General features: G+C 44.8%; 1 protein-coding gene across 1 annotated transcript; it reads left to right on the top strand.

Moving 5' to 3' along the window:
• Positions 1–8,816: 8,816 nt before the first annotated feature.
• Positions 8,817–19,736, top strand: LOC146007026 (uncharacterized). Its single transcript, XM_083145424.1, has 4 exons — positions 8,817–8,956; positions 15,408–15,479; positions 16,356–16,534; positions 19,147–19,736. The coding sequence occupies exons 1-4, from the start codon at positions 8,873–8,875 to the stop codon at positions 19,235–19,237; spliced, it is 426 nt and encodes a 141-aa protein (XP_083001550.1). The 5' UTR covers positions 8,817–8,872; the 3' UTR covers positions 19,238–19,736.
• The last annotated feature ends 586 nt before the right edge of the window (positions 19,737–20,322 follow it).

Below are 20,322 nucleotides of genomic sequence, written 5' to 3'. Positions count from 1 at the left end.
GAGCATCATTTTATGTTGTGCTTTACAACTGAGAACTTAAAAGTGAAAAAAATTAAACTGGGTAATAGGAAGACAAAGGGAGTATTCAATTGCGGCCATTATTTCCACCAGCGGCCCTCACCTATTCAATTCTGCCATTACTGACAGCATTGAACGCATATTCCAACAAAACCGTTCCGACTTTAAAACAAGTCGGATCTGTTTTGTCCAAAACGACAGCAGATTGTCAAATTCACAGATGTTTTTTGGACAATCCGGAGTTTTCGACACTCAGAACATTGAATTCTAGCTGTCAAGTTACCGAAATTCAATTTGTGATTCCAACTGTCCGAACGCACTAATGGAAGTAACTGGGCAACCAGGTTCTGACACATAGGATACATGTGCTCTGACTATGTTTTGGGCATGAGAGAACTGTTGGCTATTCAGAGATTGGGTAAGCAGAGTTAAATCTTACAAACTTGTGAACAGGGCCCTCTTGCCCAGTGCCTTAACTAGATATGTGTAGGCCCCCATAGCAAAGGTTTGTAAGGGCCCTTTGTACTACCCTATGGTGAAAAAACATAAATAACATGTGTAGCGGTGGCAGTAAAGGTGGACCTCTCTCAGCTCTGGGCCCTATAGCATCTGCACTTTTTAAACCTATGTTAGTTACGCCCTTGCTCTTACCTCTTAGGTATCCAGTCTGGGATTCCAACTCTTGAAACGTCCCGAAGGCTTAATCCCGAGCCGTTTTTTTTTACATTTATTTAATAACTGCATATGCTCCTCATACTGCATATGTAACCGGTTGTAAAAAAAAAAAAAATTAAATAAAATAAAAATCACAGGATTCATGCATAGACCAGAGTTCAGGGCATCTCTGAATCAAGTCCAAAGTCTTCCCTTCCAACATGGCTGTATTACCAGTTCTTTAAAGAGCTTTTATCTGCTTTGCAGTTTAAATAACCGGAAGGAATTCATGACTCTTGATATGCTTTCTTATCCCCAAAGTATTCTTACATGGAGTAAATCACTTTTAGTAAGTAAATATGTGACTTAAAATTGAAGAATCAGTGGGTTCCTTGATATGGATATTCAATGTGTGCCAATCTTAGACAATATGCACAGAGGAGTTAACCTCTGTGCATATTGTCTTCTGTGTTCTATTGGGCAACCTCCAGTTTGCTAATTGTGAGCAGCAACTAGTTTCACTTACCCATTATAATTGGTACATTCACAAGGTGATTTTATAATATCTGCGCCCAATCGGTTTTCTTTGTACAGGTAAAATCTAGTCTTATAACAATTCAGTGTCTGTCAGGGCTCGGGTAACTGGTGTCTCCAGCTGTGGCAGCAGAGAGCCATAGGAGGATTCTGGGTACTGGAATACTGGGGCTTTGAGGTATCTGTAGCTCATATGGCACTGGACACTGTGCACACAGCTAGGTGGGGAGTTGACGTGACTGATCAGAGGTGCAGGGTGTAACCCCACTGATGGTTTTCCCCAGGGACCCCCACAAGGGAATATGGACTTCACCGCAATCGAACTGAGGGATGAGTAATGATGGGTCAATAATGGTCCATAGGGCCGGCCTGCGAACCGATGGTTTGTAGTATCGGGCAGTTAACTGATGGTCTATAGTATCAGGCTGATGACCAATAGTCTGTAGTATCAGGCTGGGAGCCAATGATCATGGTCAGCCCAGGAGCAGAGGGTCTGAGTAGGCGTGGAAGCTGATGATCAAGGTCAGCCTGGAAGCCAAGGGTCCGGGTTGGCCTGAAAGCGGACGGTCAGGAATGGCATGAATGCAGACGGTCGGGAGCGGCCTTGGAGCAGACGGTCGGGATCAGCCTAGGAGTGGATGCCAGGAACAGCCTGGGAGTTAACAGTTGGGAACGGACTGGGAGGTGATGGTCGGTCAGCCTCGGAGCCAGTGGTCAGGGTTGGCCTGGGAGCCAATGGTCAGGGTCCTGTGCTGCTCTCTAGTAACTGATGATACGCAAGATGCTGGAGATGGTATAAGCAATCTATATAGCAGATGGTAATAGACCAGGCAAGGCAGCTGCAGGATAAGGTACTCTGAAGACCGGTAACTTGCAGCCTAGGAATCAGCCTCTGGGATCTCTCTCAGAAGGAAGACAATTGTTTGAGGCACTGACTCCTTTTATCTCCTGCAGTGGTTCCTGATTGGTAGACTGTCATGTGACTTCAGCAGAGACAGGTGCATTGGTCCTGGACAGGTAATACTGGGCCTGAGTCACATAGTACACTCTGGGCTCTAGGGAATGGTGCGCATTAGTCAAATGTCCCCGGGTGTCATGGCGGCGCCCATGCAGCTGCACGCAGGTGTGGGACTCCAGACCGCACACCGGACCACAGCAATGAGGTGACAGCGAATAATGTGACAGTTGAACATCACACCAGCCTGCGGCACCACCGGCGATACCAGCAACAGATCTGCGAGAGAGTGCAGACCAACGCGTGGGTAAGACGCATGTGCCAGTGCCACGTTTCCTGACAATGTCTGACAACAGGTTTATCTACAAAAAGTCAAAGGCAATATGAGGTCTTGAAGCAATCTGAGATCTAGCAACAGTTTAAGTCACAAAAGTTAGTTCAGGGAAAGCACGGCATATAGGAATTAACATGTGCGAATGTAGACATATGACATAATGCCATTAAATCTATTAAAAGGGGAGAGCTTTTTGTGCCGGTCTCAGCAGTTCCTACTTCCCCTTACTATTAGCATCTGGTATGTTAGAGCTATCAATGCTTCTGCACAGATGCTGCATCCATTGAGTGGCAGTAAGATTCTGTTGTAGGAGTTGTATACAGCAGCATGACAACCACATAAAACTAGAGTAAAGCCCTGTACACATGGGACTCAAGCAAATTCCAGCTGAGCCCCGTGTGTATCAAGATGTAGTTAAGCCATCATAGAGATGGCTAACCACATCCTGCCAGCCCCGGGAATCGCGGCTAAATACATAGTGTAGCAAGAATATTCTTGCAAGCATTGACTATATGCTCCGGGGCCACGCATCGCTATAGCCCGCTGTGTACACACTGGGGTGATTCAGGCAAACCTACTAAGCGATTTTGATGATCAAAATCTCTTAGAAGAATTGCCCCATGTGTACACCCCTTTAGTGTACAAATGTAAAAATTGGGGATATGTATGAAAATGTATACAGAGAACTGCAAAAAAAAAAGAAGAGGACCATCCCAACACCAACCTCCATATATATCATATACTGTAAGTGTGTATGTGTCCCTCTCATGCCATGTAAACACTGTTGACCCATCTAGACACAAGGGGCAGAACGCAAAAATGCAGTAAAAACCCCATTATCTAGGTGTTTACCGCATTTTGATATGCATGAAAACCCGATCACTTTGTTGCCGCGACGGAGGTTATCACCAGCTAAGCTTATGGGCTTCTTATCGCGAACCACGCTGCACCGCACCGACCCCAACCACAACGCAAAGATGCATGCCACCTTCCCCTCCCCTGAGACCGGGCAGCACAGTGCTGTGCTGCCCAGACCAGTGACCTCCTCCTCCCTAGCCCTGCACTGTACTTCTCCTTCTGGGTGCAGGAAGGAGGAGGCGGAGTCCCTGGTTCCTGCTGCAGCAGCCGGCCGTGTCAGGATGGAGGGGGAGCTGTTGAGAAGCTGCCGGAGACCCGCTGCCTCATAGCCGGGTGAATCCCAAGGGGCAGCTCTTAATGCAAGAGCTGTCCTTTGTGATAATTTTCACATATGTTAGTGCATATGCGATAATTATTTATGTGGTAGTCGGCAATGTGTGGCGGAGAGGGGCTGTGGATGATAGTGCATCCCACCCAAGAACCTCTAAGATTTCCTGTGGAATACCTCTCAACATAACTGATGTTGCAGTTGGGACTTCAGCATGTCAAAGGGCCAAAAAAGAGGATTGGCTTCATTGGAATGATGCTCCATTTTTGTCACTATGAGGGCATGGTGGGCACTCTGTGAGCTGCTGGCATGCCCCCAGCCCCCCTGTCTCCAGTAAATAGATGCTTTGCACATGAGCACAATGTCTATTCACTGCTGCTCTGTTGAACAGTGCAGCGAGTTACAGGAATTCTCCTAACTGCCTTCTCCCCCCCCCCCCCCCCCCTTCCCCCCCTTCTGTCCAGACACTGCTGCCCATGGCTGAGGCCATCCTAAAAAAAAATTAATTGTTCTGAGAAACAACAATTGGGAGGAATGCTGTGTATATGGCACAAAAATGTGTGAGGTGGGGACTCCATGGATCAGACTTGTTTTTCAAGCAAATGCCACAGTGGTCATCACCTTGTACTCTGTCATGTTCTTCAAAATGTTCCTAAACAATGTTTGCAGTGTAGTGCATGATCCTGCTGAAAGAGGCCACTGCCATCAGGCATACTTGCCTACTTTTGAAAACTAGTTTCAAGGAAATTATAGTTGGTAGAATTTTGCACAGCACCCCATTGAGGGGGCGTGTCATGCTCCTCCCAAAGGCGTGTCTAGTTCCATATATGGAGAGATTGTGAAAAGAGATTGTGAACGTGGCACCTAGAAGCGTGGGTGTGTACTGCTAGTCTGACAGGAATCCAGTAAAATGACTTATATACAAATGTAGATGAGCCCCAAAGCAGTTAGTCAGAGCTACTATACCTGCTAAAGTGCTGGGAAATGGCGCTGATGATTCAATGTAAATGTATCTATCTCTCATTCCTTTTTTCCCCAAAAAAATAAAACAGTGTAATGTGGGCTAGGTGACATGAGGGAGATTGCTAGACTAATGACTGAGAGAGGGAGGATTGCTGCTATTTAAGGGAGTCTCCTGCAGAATGCAGGAGGGTAGGCAACTATGAGGGGTGGTACTTAGCCTCCAACAATGTAGGATTGTGGTATGTGTCAAGATAACATCCACATGAATGCCTGGATCCTTGATTTCTTAGCAAACTGTAGCTTGCCTTTTTCCCCATAGTGCATCCAGGTGCCGTTTCTTCCCCAGGTAAATGAAGTGCATGTACCCGGCTGTCCACGAGTTGTAAATCGAAAATGTGATCTATAAGATCGGGCCACCTTCTTCCATTGCTTCATGCACCATCAGACACCCAACATGCCCTTACTTATGTAATATCTGGGCTCCCATTTTTCTTATGAGACCGCGTCCCCTCGCCACGCTTCGGGCACGGTGGCTCGTTGCGCTCGCCACACTATATACAATCAACTCCATGCGTAGATGGATAGTAGGGGTATAGAAAAATGGGGTGCATTTAACATGGGAGCCCAGATAATACATAAGTACCACATTCCCATTTTAGATGCTTTTGGCAATGGAAAGCAAAAGGGTCAAACCGAGAAGACCAGATGACAAAAGTATAAACTTGCTCAGTTCGGGCTTTTGCACACGTTGATTTTCATAAAATGGTCCTGATGGGAAAAATAACTTTCTTTACCGCTTAGTATAGGAAACCTATTTGTGTACTGCAGTCACTTAGTGCCTGACCCCTGTGTAATAAGGTTGCCTTCTATTCATCTTGTTTGAAATGAAATAAAAGTCTGTTGCAGAAATACAACTACCGGCTTGCAGAGTCTATTGTTCTTCAGTGCTCGCAAATGACACAGATAAAAAATGTTATCTCTCCACTATTAATCGTTGTATAAAGAAATGGAAAGTCACTTTTTTCATTATTCAGACTATTTATAATATTTGCATTAATAGGTTATTCGAGTTGATGGTAAGCTTAAAGATAGACTAAACCTTTTTTTATTTGTTTGATCAAAAGGTAAATGATCTCATCCCAGTGATCGCTCACTTACCGTAGCTTTGTTCTCTTTGAAATGATCTACACTGGTGATTTAAAAAAAAATCATGTTGTATGAAGTTCAGACAATAAATCATCAATTGATTATAAATGAATGAGAGATTACCTGCTCATTATAGCAGCTTTTTTTATTTAGGAGATTCAAGGCAGGATATATTACATATACCCCTATCACGACTCCATCCCGGGAGTGGCATTTGCGAGGTGAAGCTCCCCACAGAAACCTGGGTTGCTCAGAGCATCTGGGGTGGGGCAAAGCGTCATCAGGGGGCGGAGGAGGAGGCAGTGCTTGGAGCTGACACATCCTCCTCCCTATAGATTTAACGGATCCTGGGATGCTCGATCCAGGTTACCCGTTAACACAGCCCAGCAACCCAGGCCCGACCCGGATAAAACCCTTATTTTAACGCGGGTCTGTTTGATGGGTTGCTGGTTGGTCGAAACGCGTTGGTGGTCTGGAGGTACTGGTAATCCCTATCTGAAGTGGACATTAAGATAATTTTTGAAGATTGTATGAGGAGGTCTACATGGGTTTTATATCTGACCGTACATATGCTTCAGAACTAGCCTTTTGTTAAAAAGCCAGCTATGGTACTAGGCTTTTATTTATTAATTGTTTTGTGTATTTAAGTGATTGGTAAATTGTACTCTTGCTATAAGCCTTTTCCTTTTATGTTTTATATACCTGAGGGAGAGTGGAAGGTGAAAATGGGGAAATTAACTTGCTTAACGGTGTGACCTATGTTGTATCCTTTGGCCTAAGTGAGGCCCCCATATGGTACAGGTACCTATTAATCTATCTACCTTGATACTCCGCTGCCTTTATTGAAGTCTGCACCATGAGCGTTTTCTCTGCTCTTTTTTTCTCCGATTGAACATCATAAATGAGAATTCAGAGCAGGGACAATTCAAATTATTTGTGAATACCATCCCCAATAGGAAGTGCGTGTTCCTACCTTTTTTTTTATTGCTGTATTAGTATATTTCTGACCCCCACCCGGCTCCGACGGCTGCCATTTCACCCCGCGGCATCACATAAACTCGTGGTTAATCTCATTCGAACCCAAATCACTACGCCTTCAATTTGATAACAGGCAGATTCATATGGGTCAATTGGTTCCGGAGATATTGTGGGTAAACATAGTTTTTTTTCTGAAATGTAATTTCATGGCTGTTCATGTTTTTGAGGGCAGATTACTCTGGAACCAAGCACCCCAGTTTCCCAGGACCAAAATCATTTGAAGCCCACTTAAAAGTTCTTCAATTATACTGGTCCCATGTAAATGGGTCAGTTGGTTCCAAAGATATAGCCGGTTAAACGAGATAGCCGGTTAAAGGGAGGAGGTGGTTTTCTCTCCCCCTCACACCAGAAAATGCAGGGACTAGGCTGGTGTAAAAGGAGCCAACCCGAGAATGTCCCTGCATGATCCTGGGACAATATTCCCTGGTAAATCCCTGCATTTTCTGGTGTGAAAGGGGTATAATTTCAAATAGCCAGGACCTGCAGTGCCCTGAATACAGCCGGGCAGCCCCCCGCTCTCTGCCTAGCTGTCAATGGCTGTCACTTCTGCCTGGCAGTGGCTGTCCCCGAGTTACCGCAGGCATGTATTCCCCCTTGGCAATGAGCATGTAATCCCACATGGCAATGAGCATGGAACCCCTGCCAATGAGCATGGAACCCTTGGCAATGAGTATGTAACCCCTGGCAATGAGCATTGAACCCTTGGCAATGAACATGTAGGTAAGCAGCACTTATGTAGCATAATTTTTTATAGGCATTATGGTGTTTGGCATAATACATAATGGACATTATGATGAGTGGCTTAGCATGTAATGGGCATTATGGTGTAAATTTTTAATGCGCACCTTTGGCGCGCCATGTCCCTGTTTATAAAGAATATTGTGAATTTTGATTTAATCTCTGTGGCATTATGTGAAATTTGGCTCTATTCGTGTGGCATTATGTGAATTTTGGTACAATCCATGGAACATTGTGTGAATTTTGGTTCAATCCATGTGGCATTATGTGAATTTTGGCACAATCCATGTGGCATTATGTGAATTTTGGCTCAATCCGTGAGGCATTATGTGAATTTTGGCCCAATCCATGTGGCATTATGTGAGCTTTGGCTCATTCCATTTGGCATCATGTGTAAGGGGCAAGTATAATGGGGTCTAGTATTTTGTTGCATAATGTGTAGAAGTTGCATATGGTGTGGTACACTACACCCAGGCAGACGCCCCCTTTTGAGTGGCCACACCCCCTTTTCCGGAGTGCGCCTTCGGCCATCCAGCCATCCAATCAGCTCCTACCTGTTATTTTTCAAACCCAGCCTGTGACAGTGCAGGTAGGAGCTGATTGGCTGGTTGTTTATCACTCTTCATTTTATCACTTTTGAAGCTTGATACATCTGGCCCATAGTCTGCACAGACACTTTTTCCTGCCCATAATCCTCTGCAGCACTAGAGCACCATCTTTCCCCACAATGGTCACCAATTCTGGGCCCCTAGGGGATGGCCATACACATATGGTCATCTATACCCATGATAGTGATTAACAGTGCTGCCTCATGGTTAGATTTAATTTCAACCAGAGCATAATGTGTGTGGAGTTTGTATGTCCTCCATCTGCGTGTGGGATTCCTCTCAGGTCCCAGAAAATATTGTAAGAGCTTTAGACACAATTGGAATATGTGCTTGTAGCAGGAAATTACATTGCAGGGTTCACTAGGGCGAGAACTAAACATTTGCTGATTGTAAAGTGCTGCATAATACGTTGGCACTAAATAAATAAAGGCTAAAAAAAAAAGACTCTCTAATGCCCAAGCCTTGCTCTGATTTGGCTGACTACCTCCCAAGTAAAAAAGCAAACTGAAGCACAATATAGGTATGTCAGGGTCTATATTCTGTTCATTAATAATTTCTATCAGACAAACCCAAATCACCGTTACTGCCCTTCCCCAGTGCACAGAAACATCAGAGGTCTGCACAGCCTATTTATATAATGAGATTTCTTTGCCCTGCAAAGCATAATCAAGGGGGAATAGAAAGAAGACGAGTCTGGGATGAAAGATCTGCTGTGCGGGAGGTGGAGAAAATACTTTCAGGGAATGCAGAATATTCAGTGCAGTGGCAGAGACAAAAATCAGGTCAGTAGAGGATGAGCTGGCAATTCTGTAACGTATTTGAACATAACTCTCTATTAGTGAGAGCAACTTTGTTGTAGACAATGTGCCATCAGAAAGGCGTCAGAGCACTTACAATGCAAAAACCAACACTCATTTTTTCTTGCAACTAAAGGAATATAAGCGATGTTGCTCTACCCCAATTCTTGCTGTAGTGCACCTCACGAACATACATTGCAAGATACTGAATCACCACCATAGTTGTATTGCTAAATTTGTACCTGCGCAGCTTCAGTAGCCTGTAGGCCAGGAATGTTCAACTGGTGGCCCATCAGCCGCTGCAAATTGGCCGGCCAGTTGATACACTGAGCATTGTGATGTGCAGCAGCCAATAAGATCCAGGAGGTATTAGACTGCTTGCTGCACTGCTCCTGTTGGCTATCATGTGTGACAGCAATACTGTAGCTGGGAAGAATCAGGCTGATTCTTGACAAAGACACCACTGTGTCAAAACGCGTTGGTTGAGCATCCTGTGAGTGACTGCTGGCTACTTACTGGTCCTTTGGTTTGCTTGGAGTTTTTTAATAATACCGGAGTTCAGATGTGTCAGAATCAGTAACTGGCAGTTGACTAAACCCAAGGCAGAGGCACAGAGTCTAACACTGGGGTAGCCAACTCCAGTCCTCGAGAGCTACCAACGGTTAATGTTTTCCAGATCTCCTCACAGAATCACAAGTGAAGTAATTAGCTCCACCTGTGGATCTTTTAAAACGTGTCAGTCAGTAATGAGGGCACCTGTGCAGCAGCTAGTTGTCTGGAAAATGTGAACTGTTGGTAGCTCTCGAGGACTGGAGTTGGCTACCACTGGTCAAAAGCCCTGTACACATGCATTGATTTTTCCAGATTTTCGATTCGATTTTGCTTATAGAAGCAAAATCCAATCGAATCCTAAATGAAATTGAATGGTTTTTGTGTCACTTTGATCTACATTCGATTCGATGCGCGCTCCCGTTTTCACAAAATCAAACAGAAAAATCTATTGTGCAGCCAAGGAAATATCAAATTCGATCTAGTAAATCGAATGTGTACAATGTACCATGAATGTATATCGAATTCAATATCGAATTTGATATCTAATATCGACATTACAAGGGAAGTCCAGGAGCAGAGCATTTTCTCCCGCATGGAGAGGGTCAGGTAGGCAAGTATGCTGTATGTCTACATTGCTTCTAGGGAAATGTAAACTTTGTTTATGACAAATTATACTTGATAGACTCCAGTCCTGGGCCCCTTGCTGTCTGCGCCCGAGACTGGAGTCCTGGCAGTCCCCCTTGATGGCAGCCCTGGGAGCGCACATCAGCGCTCACCTCTCATCACTGCCCCATACACACTGGGCAGCTTTCAAGCTGAAAGCCACTTAAACCAGTAAACCGAGCAGCTTTCAGCTCAAAGTTGCCCAGTGTGTATGGGTCTTTACTGTCTTTAGATCTCTCCAAGCTGCACTGAGGTAATGTTGACAGACTATGGGGAAAAATTACTAAGATCAAAGTTCTATTTCACATGGGATGTTGCTATGGGTAACCAATCAGATGCTATCTATTAACTTCTAGAAGGTGCTAAATAAATAAGAAGTAGATTCTGATTGGTTGCCCATAGCAACATCCCATGTCAAATAGAACTCCCATCTTAGTAAATTTCCCCCAATGAGTTGTTCAGTGCACAAATAGTATCTGCAGCCTCTGTGTATTAATATATCAACAACAACTGCTCGTAGGTCATATCTGAAAGCTTTTAGCTACAAAAAAACACAAAGTGTCGATTGTAAGCTCCTCTGGGATCAATTTTCCTTATTCATTATAATTTTCGCTCGCAGTGTTTAAGGTTTGCTTTACACTGGCACTTGGCAACCAGTTAAAGCGACACAGCACTAAGACAGGACGTTTTGCCAATCAGCTCATCAAGAAAAAAATTCTGCATAAAATAACTCTTTTCTTGCAGCTCACACTGCAGTATTGAATGAAATCCATGTACTGTACGGCATGTATCACACTTTTTGCCAATATCAATAAAGCCGACTTAGTATTCAAAGGAATATAAACTCTGTTTAAAATTAAAATAATTAGAGATGTGCGGACTCGGATTTCGGAGATCCGAGCCCCCACGAACGTCATCAATCCGAGGCCGGTTCCGAGCAGCACTCGGCGATTCCCGCCTGACTCGGATCCGGCCGCGTGGGCAAAACGTCATCGCCCGGCGCCGGATTCTCGCGGTGCTTTAAATAGCGGCTCCCGTGCCCGCCATCTTCACTCCAGTCTAGGAGCAGGTTGGGAGAGGGTGTGTTGGTGCTGCTGCTGGGGCTTGAACTCAGTTTGTCACTGGGGCTGTCTGCTGGGGCCTGTCTCCCTCAGTGCTGCTGTGTACTCTGTCCTCTCTGCTTAGGGTGGGATCACCCTAGCAAGGAGGACAGTCAGCTGTGTAGCAGTGATTCTGCTGTGTGTCTAACTGTGTACTTGTAGTACTACTGTCTCCTCTGTGCTGGGGCCTACCCATACCTCCCAACTGTCACGATTCCGTCGGGACAGTCCCGATTTTCGGGTCCTGTCCCGCTGTCCCACCCGTGGCAGGCATTGTCCCGCTGCGGGGGGTGGCAGTTGGGAGACCCCCCAATCTAGTAGAATAGACGCTGTGCGCATGCGCACAGCGTCTATTCTCGTATGAAAATGAGGCCGCGGCTAATTAGCATAAGCCGCGCCCTCATTTACATACGCCCTGCCCCCTTTTCGGGCGCGCGAGTGTCCCTATTTCCTCCGGACGGAAGTTGGGAGGTATGCCTACCTCTGGTGCTGTTCGGTACCTAATTATATATTATATTATTAATTATTTATATAATCCACTGGTGCTGCCTGCTAGTGCCTACACTGAACAGAGGCTGCCAGTACCTACTCAGTCCACTGGTGCCACTGCCAGTGCTACTGCCTACCTAGTAGTACCTACCTACTAGGCTATTATATTTAATAAAAAAATAATACCTGTCCTGCAGTGCTGGAACTGTACTAATATATAATTCCATGCTGCTGGTGCACTGCCAACCATTACCTAGTGCAATATAATTATTATAAATTCTGCTGGTGCATAGTATTGCTGTATCTACCTGTCTTGTGCCTAGTACTGCTGAATCTACCTGTCTGGTGCCTGGTACTGTCGCATCTACTGTCTGGTGCCCACTGCCAGTGCTACTGCCTACCTAGTAGTTTCTACCTAAGCTGATATATTCAATTAAAAAATAATACCTGTCCTGCAGTGATGTAACTGTAATTAATTCCAGGCTGCTGGTGCCCTGCCAACCAGTACCTACTGCAATATAATTATTATTTTAATATCATTCTGCTGGTGCCTAGTACTGCCGTATCTACCTGTCTGGTGCCTAGTACTGCCGTCTCTACCTGTCTGGTTCCTAGTACTGCCGTATCTACCTGTCTGGTGCCTAGTACTGCCGTATCTCATTCTCTATATACAGGGGTGCCGAGAGAGGGGGGGGGAGTAGGTACAATTTACCCGGGCCCAGGCCTGTCAGGGGGGCCCTGGTCTGGACACACAGGTTTTTTTTTTATTTGGTGGCAAGTACCCCCAACATGACCCATTCCATTAGGTACAAAATGCTCTGTTCCTGGACTTCCCTGCCAGTGGTAGTTACAGAGGTTGGACTCCAGCACAGTCCAAAATTCAAAGAGGGGGGTCACATCAACTGCCAGTGTGTCCAGGACAGTGATGCTTGGGGTGGCAGTATATGTGACCCCCCCCTTTTTGAATATTGGACTGTGCTGCAGGCTCACATCTGTAATTGCCACTGGCAGGGAAGTCCAGGAACAGAGCATTTTGTACCTAATGAAATGGGCCATGTTGGAGGGTATGTGTAAATCCTTTGCAAAGAGCATGTAACGCCTGGCAGAGCATGTTAACCCCTGGCAGAGCATGTAAATCAGGGCAGACAGGTTAACCCCTGGCACAGAATGTTAACCCCTGGCAGAGCATGTTAACCCCTGGTAGAGCATGTTAACTTCTTAATATGCAATGAGCATTACGGTGTGGCATAACGTGTAATGTGCATTATGGCATGTGGTATAATATGTAATGGGTGTGTGACATGTCTTACAGTGTAAATTTTTGCACGTGTATCCACCTTGGAAGCAGTGGTGTAACACCGGGTCCGCAGAGTGTGCGGGGATCTCCGTCCATGGGGGCCCCAGGAAGTTGTTGTACCGGGGCCCAGGATTTCTCTTGGCGGCCCTGTCTATATATACTACCTTTCTGCTGGTGTCTAGTAGTGCCTTATCAGTCCAGGGGTGCCCCCATATGTGCTGTATAATTATATGGAGGCCCAATGTGTCCCATATCAGTCCAGGGGTGCCCCCCATGTGTCCTGTATCAGACCAAGGGAGCTGCCCTTGTTTTTAAGAAAATAAAAAAAAGGTGTTTTATTTTTTATTTTTAATGCAAGGGCTATTAAATGTGCTGTATCAGTCCAGGGGTGAGCCAAAAGTGCCGTATAATTCAAGGGGTGTTGCTAAGTCTGACTGCAGGAATGTTGCCATGTCTGCCCTATAATTCCATGTCTGCTGCCATGTGTGCCGTATCAGTCCGGGGGTGCCTGCATGTGTGCAGTGTAATTCCATGGGTGCCCCCATGTGTCCCGTATCAGTCCAAAGGTGCCCGCATGTGTGCCGTATAATTCCAGGGGTGAGCCAAGTCTGCCGTATAATTCCTGGGGCGCTGCTAAGTGTGCTGTATTAGTCCAGGGGTGATGCTAAGAGTTCTGTATCAGTCCAGGGGTAATCCTAAGTGTTCAGTATCAGTCCAGGGGTGATGCTAAGTGTGCCATATCAGTCTAGTGTTTTTGCCGCCCACTTGTTTGGCTTAGAATAGTTATCCAGCTACCTCGGTGCAACCTTTTGGCCCAAAAATAATATTGACAGGTGTGAGGTTAATAATAGCGTAGGAGCATTAAAAAAAAAAAAAAATGATGAGATTTTAGCAGTTTTTATGCTTTTTTTTTTTTTTTATCAAAACCCAAAACATCCCTAAAAATAATACTTTTAGTGGAGTCCTGTCAGCTCTCTCCTAATGCTCTTATCAGGGGCAGAAAGATGGCCATACCAGAAGGGGCCATGGCTATGGGCAAAGGTGGAACTAACATTGATGCAGCAGGTGCATTGCAAACCTAGGACTAAGGGGCCCACTACTGCCACCTACTGCTGAGTGGCAGATTGTGAACTTGGGTGGAGGAAAAGGGCCCAAATTTATATTTTTATACCTGAACCAACCACTCACAAGTTCTGCCACAGGCTATGGGGCTTGGCACAGAGGGGAGGGGGGGGGGGGGGGGGTGGTTATTATTACTGCTGTGCCTAACAGTGTACTTATTAGGAGGTAGGAGGCAAGGCTGCGGATTCTAGAGAATTCGGAGGTATGCTTATACAGTGCCACGTCTGTCAGCCTTATACCGCTGGTGCTGCTACTGCAGGTGCAGCTACAATTCCAGATTTTCTAGAACAAGCAGCTCCGCCTCCCTCCCAGTAAGTACACTACCAGGTTCTGAACCCAACACGGCAGCAATAATTAACAAAAACTTTAAGGTGCTCCATCAGTCCATTTGTCCATCTATTCCCCATTCCTTCCATCCATCTATATCCTCATATGGTACTCTGTCTGTCTGAATGTTTGTCTGCCAAGACCCATAACAAATGCATCCCCTGCAGCATGTATAGTTAGCGGGTCTGGCTGTGCTTTTACATCTATGATCCTTCCCATCTGTCCATCTATACCTCCCCTATTATCTGTCTGCCCATGCTCCGGTCCATTTTACCTCTGCATGGTGCACTATCCGTACTTATGTCTGTTTATGCCCCCCATCTGTCCATCTATGCCCTTGCTATCCATCCATCAGTCTGCCTGTCCATCTATGTGTAAACTTCAGGTACTAACAGGTTTAATTTCTTACTGGATGTCGACGCAGATGTCTCCAGAGGTAAGTATTTCTTTTTATTTGCAGGTGATGGTTTCTCCACAGAGGATCACGAGAAGGTTTAAAATAGTTTATTACAACATCTCAAAACAAGAAATACAGGCTTTTACAGCAGATAACGGATACAACACACAAGAGATTGTTTATTTTATTAGACCGGAACATGCATTCGTTCTCTGGGAATCTCCTTCGATCCAGGTTTCCTCAATTAAACTAACACAACACCTTACCGTATATACTGAAACCAATAAATGTAATTATCACAAACGTTAAGTGGCAATAAACGGTATTCCTATGAGCAGATAATGCAATTAATTCGGATCATGCATTTCATTTACCGTGAACATTAGATATGTATGTTACCTCTATTGCCACCTTATTATTGCGCAATAATACTTTAACTTACTTCTTATTCCCCAATTTTCTAACTGAAGCGCTTTTCTTCCCTTACAGAGTTCTACCCCGTGGTCACAGTCCCGCAAAGCTTCCGATAACCCTCTCAGTGGATCTACAGTACAGTCAAAGGTGTGTAGGATACAATTAATCAGCACTGAGTTTGAAACAAAGTCATTTCATGTAACAACTTTTAATAATACTTCTTCCTAGTCTTTAGCAACACTGTATCCGTTAATGGACCTCTCTCTCACTTGACTTTGGCTATAGAAATGTGTCTTTCTCTGTTGCAACCAATTAGCTTCTTAATTCACATTCACTTTCCCTGGGTAGAGTGGATGACTTATAAATCTCCCTGGTAGCAGGGTGTTGCGTTGTTAGTGATAAAGTACACTGTCAGGGTATCTAGCTGCGCTTCACTGTATGCTGGCTGAGAGTGATTCCTACTTTATAAGTATCTGGGCTCACTGCCGTATTAATAATTGGTCTTCCTGCTGCACCACTCTTCCGGTATCTCTCACTGTATCTAGTTATATCTTTTTCTTCTGGGCGTCCCCTGGCTCCACACTAAGCCGGGTTTAGCCCGTTCCCTAAGCTGCAGTTAGTATCTGATCCAGACTATCTCTCTCTTCTAGGCGTCCCCTGGCTACCCACTAAGCCGGGTTTAGCCTTGTTTTAGATCGGGTGTATATTCAGATGATGTAATACTTCCTTTACTCCTTACTTGTAATACTGCCTTTATTGCCTCAAATTGCAGGTTATCATCTATTAACCTGGTGCTGAGCAGATCGGGATGTGGTGCAAAGAATAGTAGGCTATAACTGTCCCTTTAGCTGTTAATCAGGGTTACTATGGAGATCTACAGCCTGCAGAAGCAGTGACCGTGTTGTATAGTTAGCAAGGGGCTAGTCTGTGGGCAGTACTAGAGCGTTTGATAGGGCTGAGTTTCTACTCACCACTACCCCATGCGCTGGGTAGGCCTCACAGATGCCCGTTCTCCGCCTCCAGGTACTGCCTCTAATCACGCCCAGCAATGGCGCCGTCTGCCTTCTCCATGACGCGACTCTGGCCAGACTGGATCCCAGCCTCTGCTGCCACGGCTGCTCTGATCGCCGGTGCTGCCGCCGTCTGTCAGTGCGGATCACCGCCGAGGAAAGGGACCCCTGCCGTCGTCACCGGAGCTGCTGGTAAGTATATCTCGTCCCCAGCACCACTCTCAGTCAAGCTGCGTAGCTCTGCTTTCCGTGCTACACTCTCCAGGGAACTGCGCCACACGACAAACGGCTGTGTTATATATATATTGCGGCACGCGCTCTCTTCTTTCCCCGCTCACTGCACGAGCGGAATAACTTTATTCCTCTCACTGATATGTCCAACAAACCGTTAACCCCTCTGAACGGGGAATTTGAGTCCTCCCTACGGTGAATATGGCTTTGGGTAGCTTAGTCCATTCGCCAGGGAGGGGGCTCAGTGCATCAAACAATAAACATCTTTCCCTCCATGGAAGCCTTTGGTGCCTTCTGTGAAAGCACTCTTATATATGTATATGTGTCCACCAGTTCTATAATATCCCCTATAGGGACAACATTCTAAAAAACATAACATGACATGTTCTGACATGGACATGTCAGTATCCTCTATGAGGACAAACCAGCGTGGCTTTATATGCTTATTTATACTAGATGGGGATTACATATGCAGCCTCCCTTTTGTCCATTTATACCCCAAAAATGATGCTCCATATGTTTGACTATGTGTCTATGCCCTTGACCTTCCCATCTATCTATGATTCAACCCCTGTCCTATGCTGTAACCAAACAGTATATCTGTATCATCTGCTCACTTCTTCTCCCTCTCTATCTCAATCTGTATCAGTGCCCGGAAAGGTGGGGGACTGATACAGATTGAGAGTAGTAGTAGTAGTAGAGAGTAGTAGTACTAGACTAGTAACATACTATAAACAATACTGGCATAGATGAGGCAGAAGATATCCAGCACTGGGTAGTAACTTCAACAGAAGTGACACTGTACTGGTGAATTGGTCCTGGAAGGAGGTCCCCCTTATAGCATAGAGTGGGAGCTAATTGGGAGCTGTGGTCAGCTGGTCTTGAACCAGCTTCTGGATAGGTTGTAGAGAGTAAACTGACTACTGTACATCCAAGATGGAAATGCGCTTGTATGAGTTTTGGCAGAAACCCTAGTGTACCTCAGTACCATCAGAGAAAGACACTTCAAAGGTAAGAACATAGGCTTGAGAATCAATAGGAGGGGTTATCAATAGATTTTCTCTAACAAATACTTAACAGTAAAAGGGAATGTTAATAGTACCGGCTGACATTCTGAAACTTCTCCTGTAATCTGGCTTCTCTGCAAATCGAGCCTTTCCTCCCATCCAATAAATCCTCACACCATACATCAAGCTTCTCAGTAAACCATATGTGACAGGCCATTACCAAGACACAAATTTTCGAGAGGACATTCTGCCTTAGTTTATATGAGACATTTTAAACCGCAGCTCAGCTTAATCTCTGCTGTTCTCTCAATCTGCGCTCAGACATTTATAGAAGCCCAGTATGATCCAGAAACCTGGCAGACTGCACAATTGCAAGCTGGTATCAGTGTGAAGAGGCTAAAAATAGTGTAGTTTTGTCCGCCCTCTTCAAACAATGAACAGATTTGTAAAACAGTAGGGGACATTAGGCTGACGCCTTCCCACCATCCTAAATAATACATCTTGCTTTTGTATAATAGAGGAATATTATTGTTATAAAACAGTGGAATGCAGAATTGGATCAAGACATTTAGCATAAACCCCCCCTTAAGGGATCCAAAATAGAAATTTTGGATGTATGAACCTTACATATCACTGCTTTTCCCATCACTCTGTACTACCCTGTTATGGTTGCTTCCTCACTCTTCTACCTTCCCTTCCCTTCCCTGTACTCTTTTCCAACCCCTCTTACCCAATATTCCTTCCCTCTTCAAAGTAACTTTTTCTTTTAGTTTGGCCTCCTCACCATCAAAACAGGTAACCCAGGTCCCATCCCCACCTCAGTAGCCTCAAGCTAGTGGCTTCCATGTCTTCTGATTTGTTTTTATTTCCCCGCTGTATACTAATTGCTCATCCTGCCCAATATAGCTATGATGGTAGCCTAGTGGGGTACTCTCATTAGTATGATGAACAATGCATGGTTCTGATAGTTTTACAAGGAAAGTATCTTGTATCACACATTCTGCTGCATCTACCTTAAATCCATTTGCATACTTTTGGGGGTCAGTGTAAAATTGAATAGACAAGATCCGGACCTTTTGGGCTGATCTACACCACTATCAACATCATTTGGGAGTTTCAATGTTGTCTGTATCAATCATTTGCCAGTCGCGTTTACAATGAACTATCATCTGGGATAATCACGAGTTTGTGAGATTTTCACCTCAGCAATAAGTAATTCTTCAATTATGTCAGTTAATGTTTTATCTTAGCATAGAATAGATGGTTGGAAGATATTCTGGGGGGTAATGTCTTCATCTATGTCACCTCAATAGTTCTGGGACCTGAGGTCTGCGATTATCTTCGAATAAATTTTTCTTTAAGAATCCAAAGATATAGCTAATGCCAGAGCCAGCCCTCCCTCCCCACAGCCTAACCCTAACCTTCCCCCTCCTGCAGCCTAACCCTAAGACCCCCTCCCAGCAGCCTAACCTTAATGGTCTGCACACACGGTGAGATTCCCTTTCTATCCGACTTAAGATTCGAGTGCTATGCAATCTTTGCTATCTCTGTACTTTTTAAATACAGTATACCCACCATGCCCAGAAGTGTGCCCCGAAGGAAAATGGTGGATACCGTCTTTAAAATGAAGAAAATGGAAGCCAATAGCATCATGTGACTGGAGGGAGGCGAAGCCAGTATATGCTTCCTAGATGAGAGCCGTGAAGATCCGCTGCTATTGGGCAAAAACCGGAAACGGAAGTGACATCCGGAAACCGAAACCAGAAGTGACATCCTGGGGCGGCAGGAAATCCAGCCTAAGATGGGTATAAATAAGAGCAACAGAGCTAGCATCTGCATGCATTCGGAAACGGGAAAAAGTCGGGAAATCCAGCCTAATAAAATGGGTATAAATAAGAGCAACAGAGCTAATGCAGCCTGAGGAAGGAGATTGATTCTCCGAAACGCGTAGCTGAAACTTATTTTGCACATTTTCATCAAGCACTTTGGATGCACTTGGACACTTTATTTATTCGGAACAGATGCATTTATTCAGGACAGATGCACTTTGTCTGGGACTTCGCCTTAAGCTATCTGCGGTGGTGCCGCAGACGTTGCCTAAAGTATAGCCCACCGCAAAATCCCTATGGGGTAAGGTATTTTTGCTATTAATTGTACTTCTCATGCAACAAAAAGTGTTTCTTCATCTGTTTTTTCTTGTTTCTTTTTTGTGATATATATGTCATAGTTTTTTCAATAAATGATGTATACCTCTTCAATCTAATTGATTGTAGGCATTTGAGTTGAATATCTTTTTATAAACACCTTCGCCAAACTATCCATTTTTTCTTGTAAATTGTTTGTTTAGGAGGCGTTCCTCCTCTATGGTTAGTAGGCAGCAGTGTTTTAAATTCATTGCGCAAGTTTTTCACAGAAACTATCATTTGATCTTCAAGTGTGACATAATGCCATCTGAAGGTGACATTAGTTAATGGAGACTACGGATCTACAAATGGCTAAGCATTTCAAAAGCTTGTTAAATAGCCCCATATCGCTGTTCCCATAAAATAAAACTATGGGGACATCAGTTCTGTAGTAAACACAGCAGTACTTTAGTAAACACAGGATACATATGTGGTCTCTCACATGTTATATTAAGCTAAAATTGACTTTGCAGGTTTTTATGCTTATTAAATAGGCCCCATACTGAGAAATATATGCGCCCGACTAAAGAGAAGCGGTACTGTGCAATTAGCTATACAT

This window comes from Crinia signifera, chromosome 6 (genome assembly GCF_055691185.1).
Source record: "Crinia signifera chromosome 6, ASM5569118v1, whole genome shotgun sequence".
In the NCBI taxonomy this organism is placed as follows: Eukaryota; Metazoa; Chordata; class Amphibia; order Anura; family Myobatrachidae; genus Crinia; species Crinia signifera.
Note: the sequence above shows the minus strand (reverse complement) of the source record. Positions and strands in the feature narration are given on the sequence as shown.

What these genes read in the sequence shown, in the direction of transcription:
- LOC146007026 (XM_083145424.1), top strand. Translation starts at nt 8,873, where the DNA reads ATGAAAGATCTGCTGTGCGGGAGGTGGAGAAAATACTTTCAGGGAATG. An exon ending in GATCTACAGTACAGTCAAAG is followed by an intron (nt 15,480 to 16,355) that starts GTGTGTAGGATA and finishes CTCCGCCTCCAG; the next exon opens with GTACTGCCTCTAATCACGCC. An exon ending in CGTCGTCACCGGAGCTGCTG is followed by an intron (nt 16,535 to 19,146) that starts GTAAGTATATCT and finishes TTTTAAATACAG; the next exon opens with TATACCCACCATGCCCAGAA.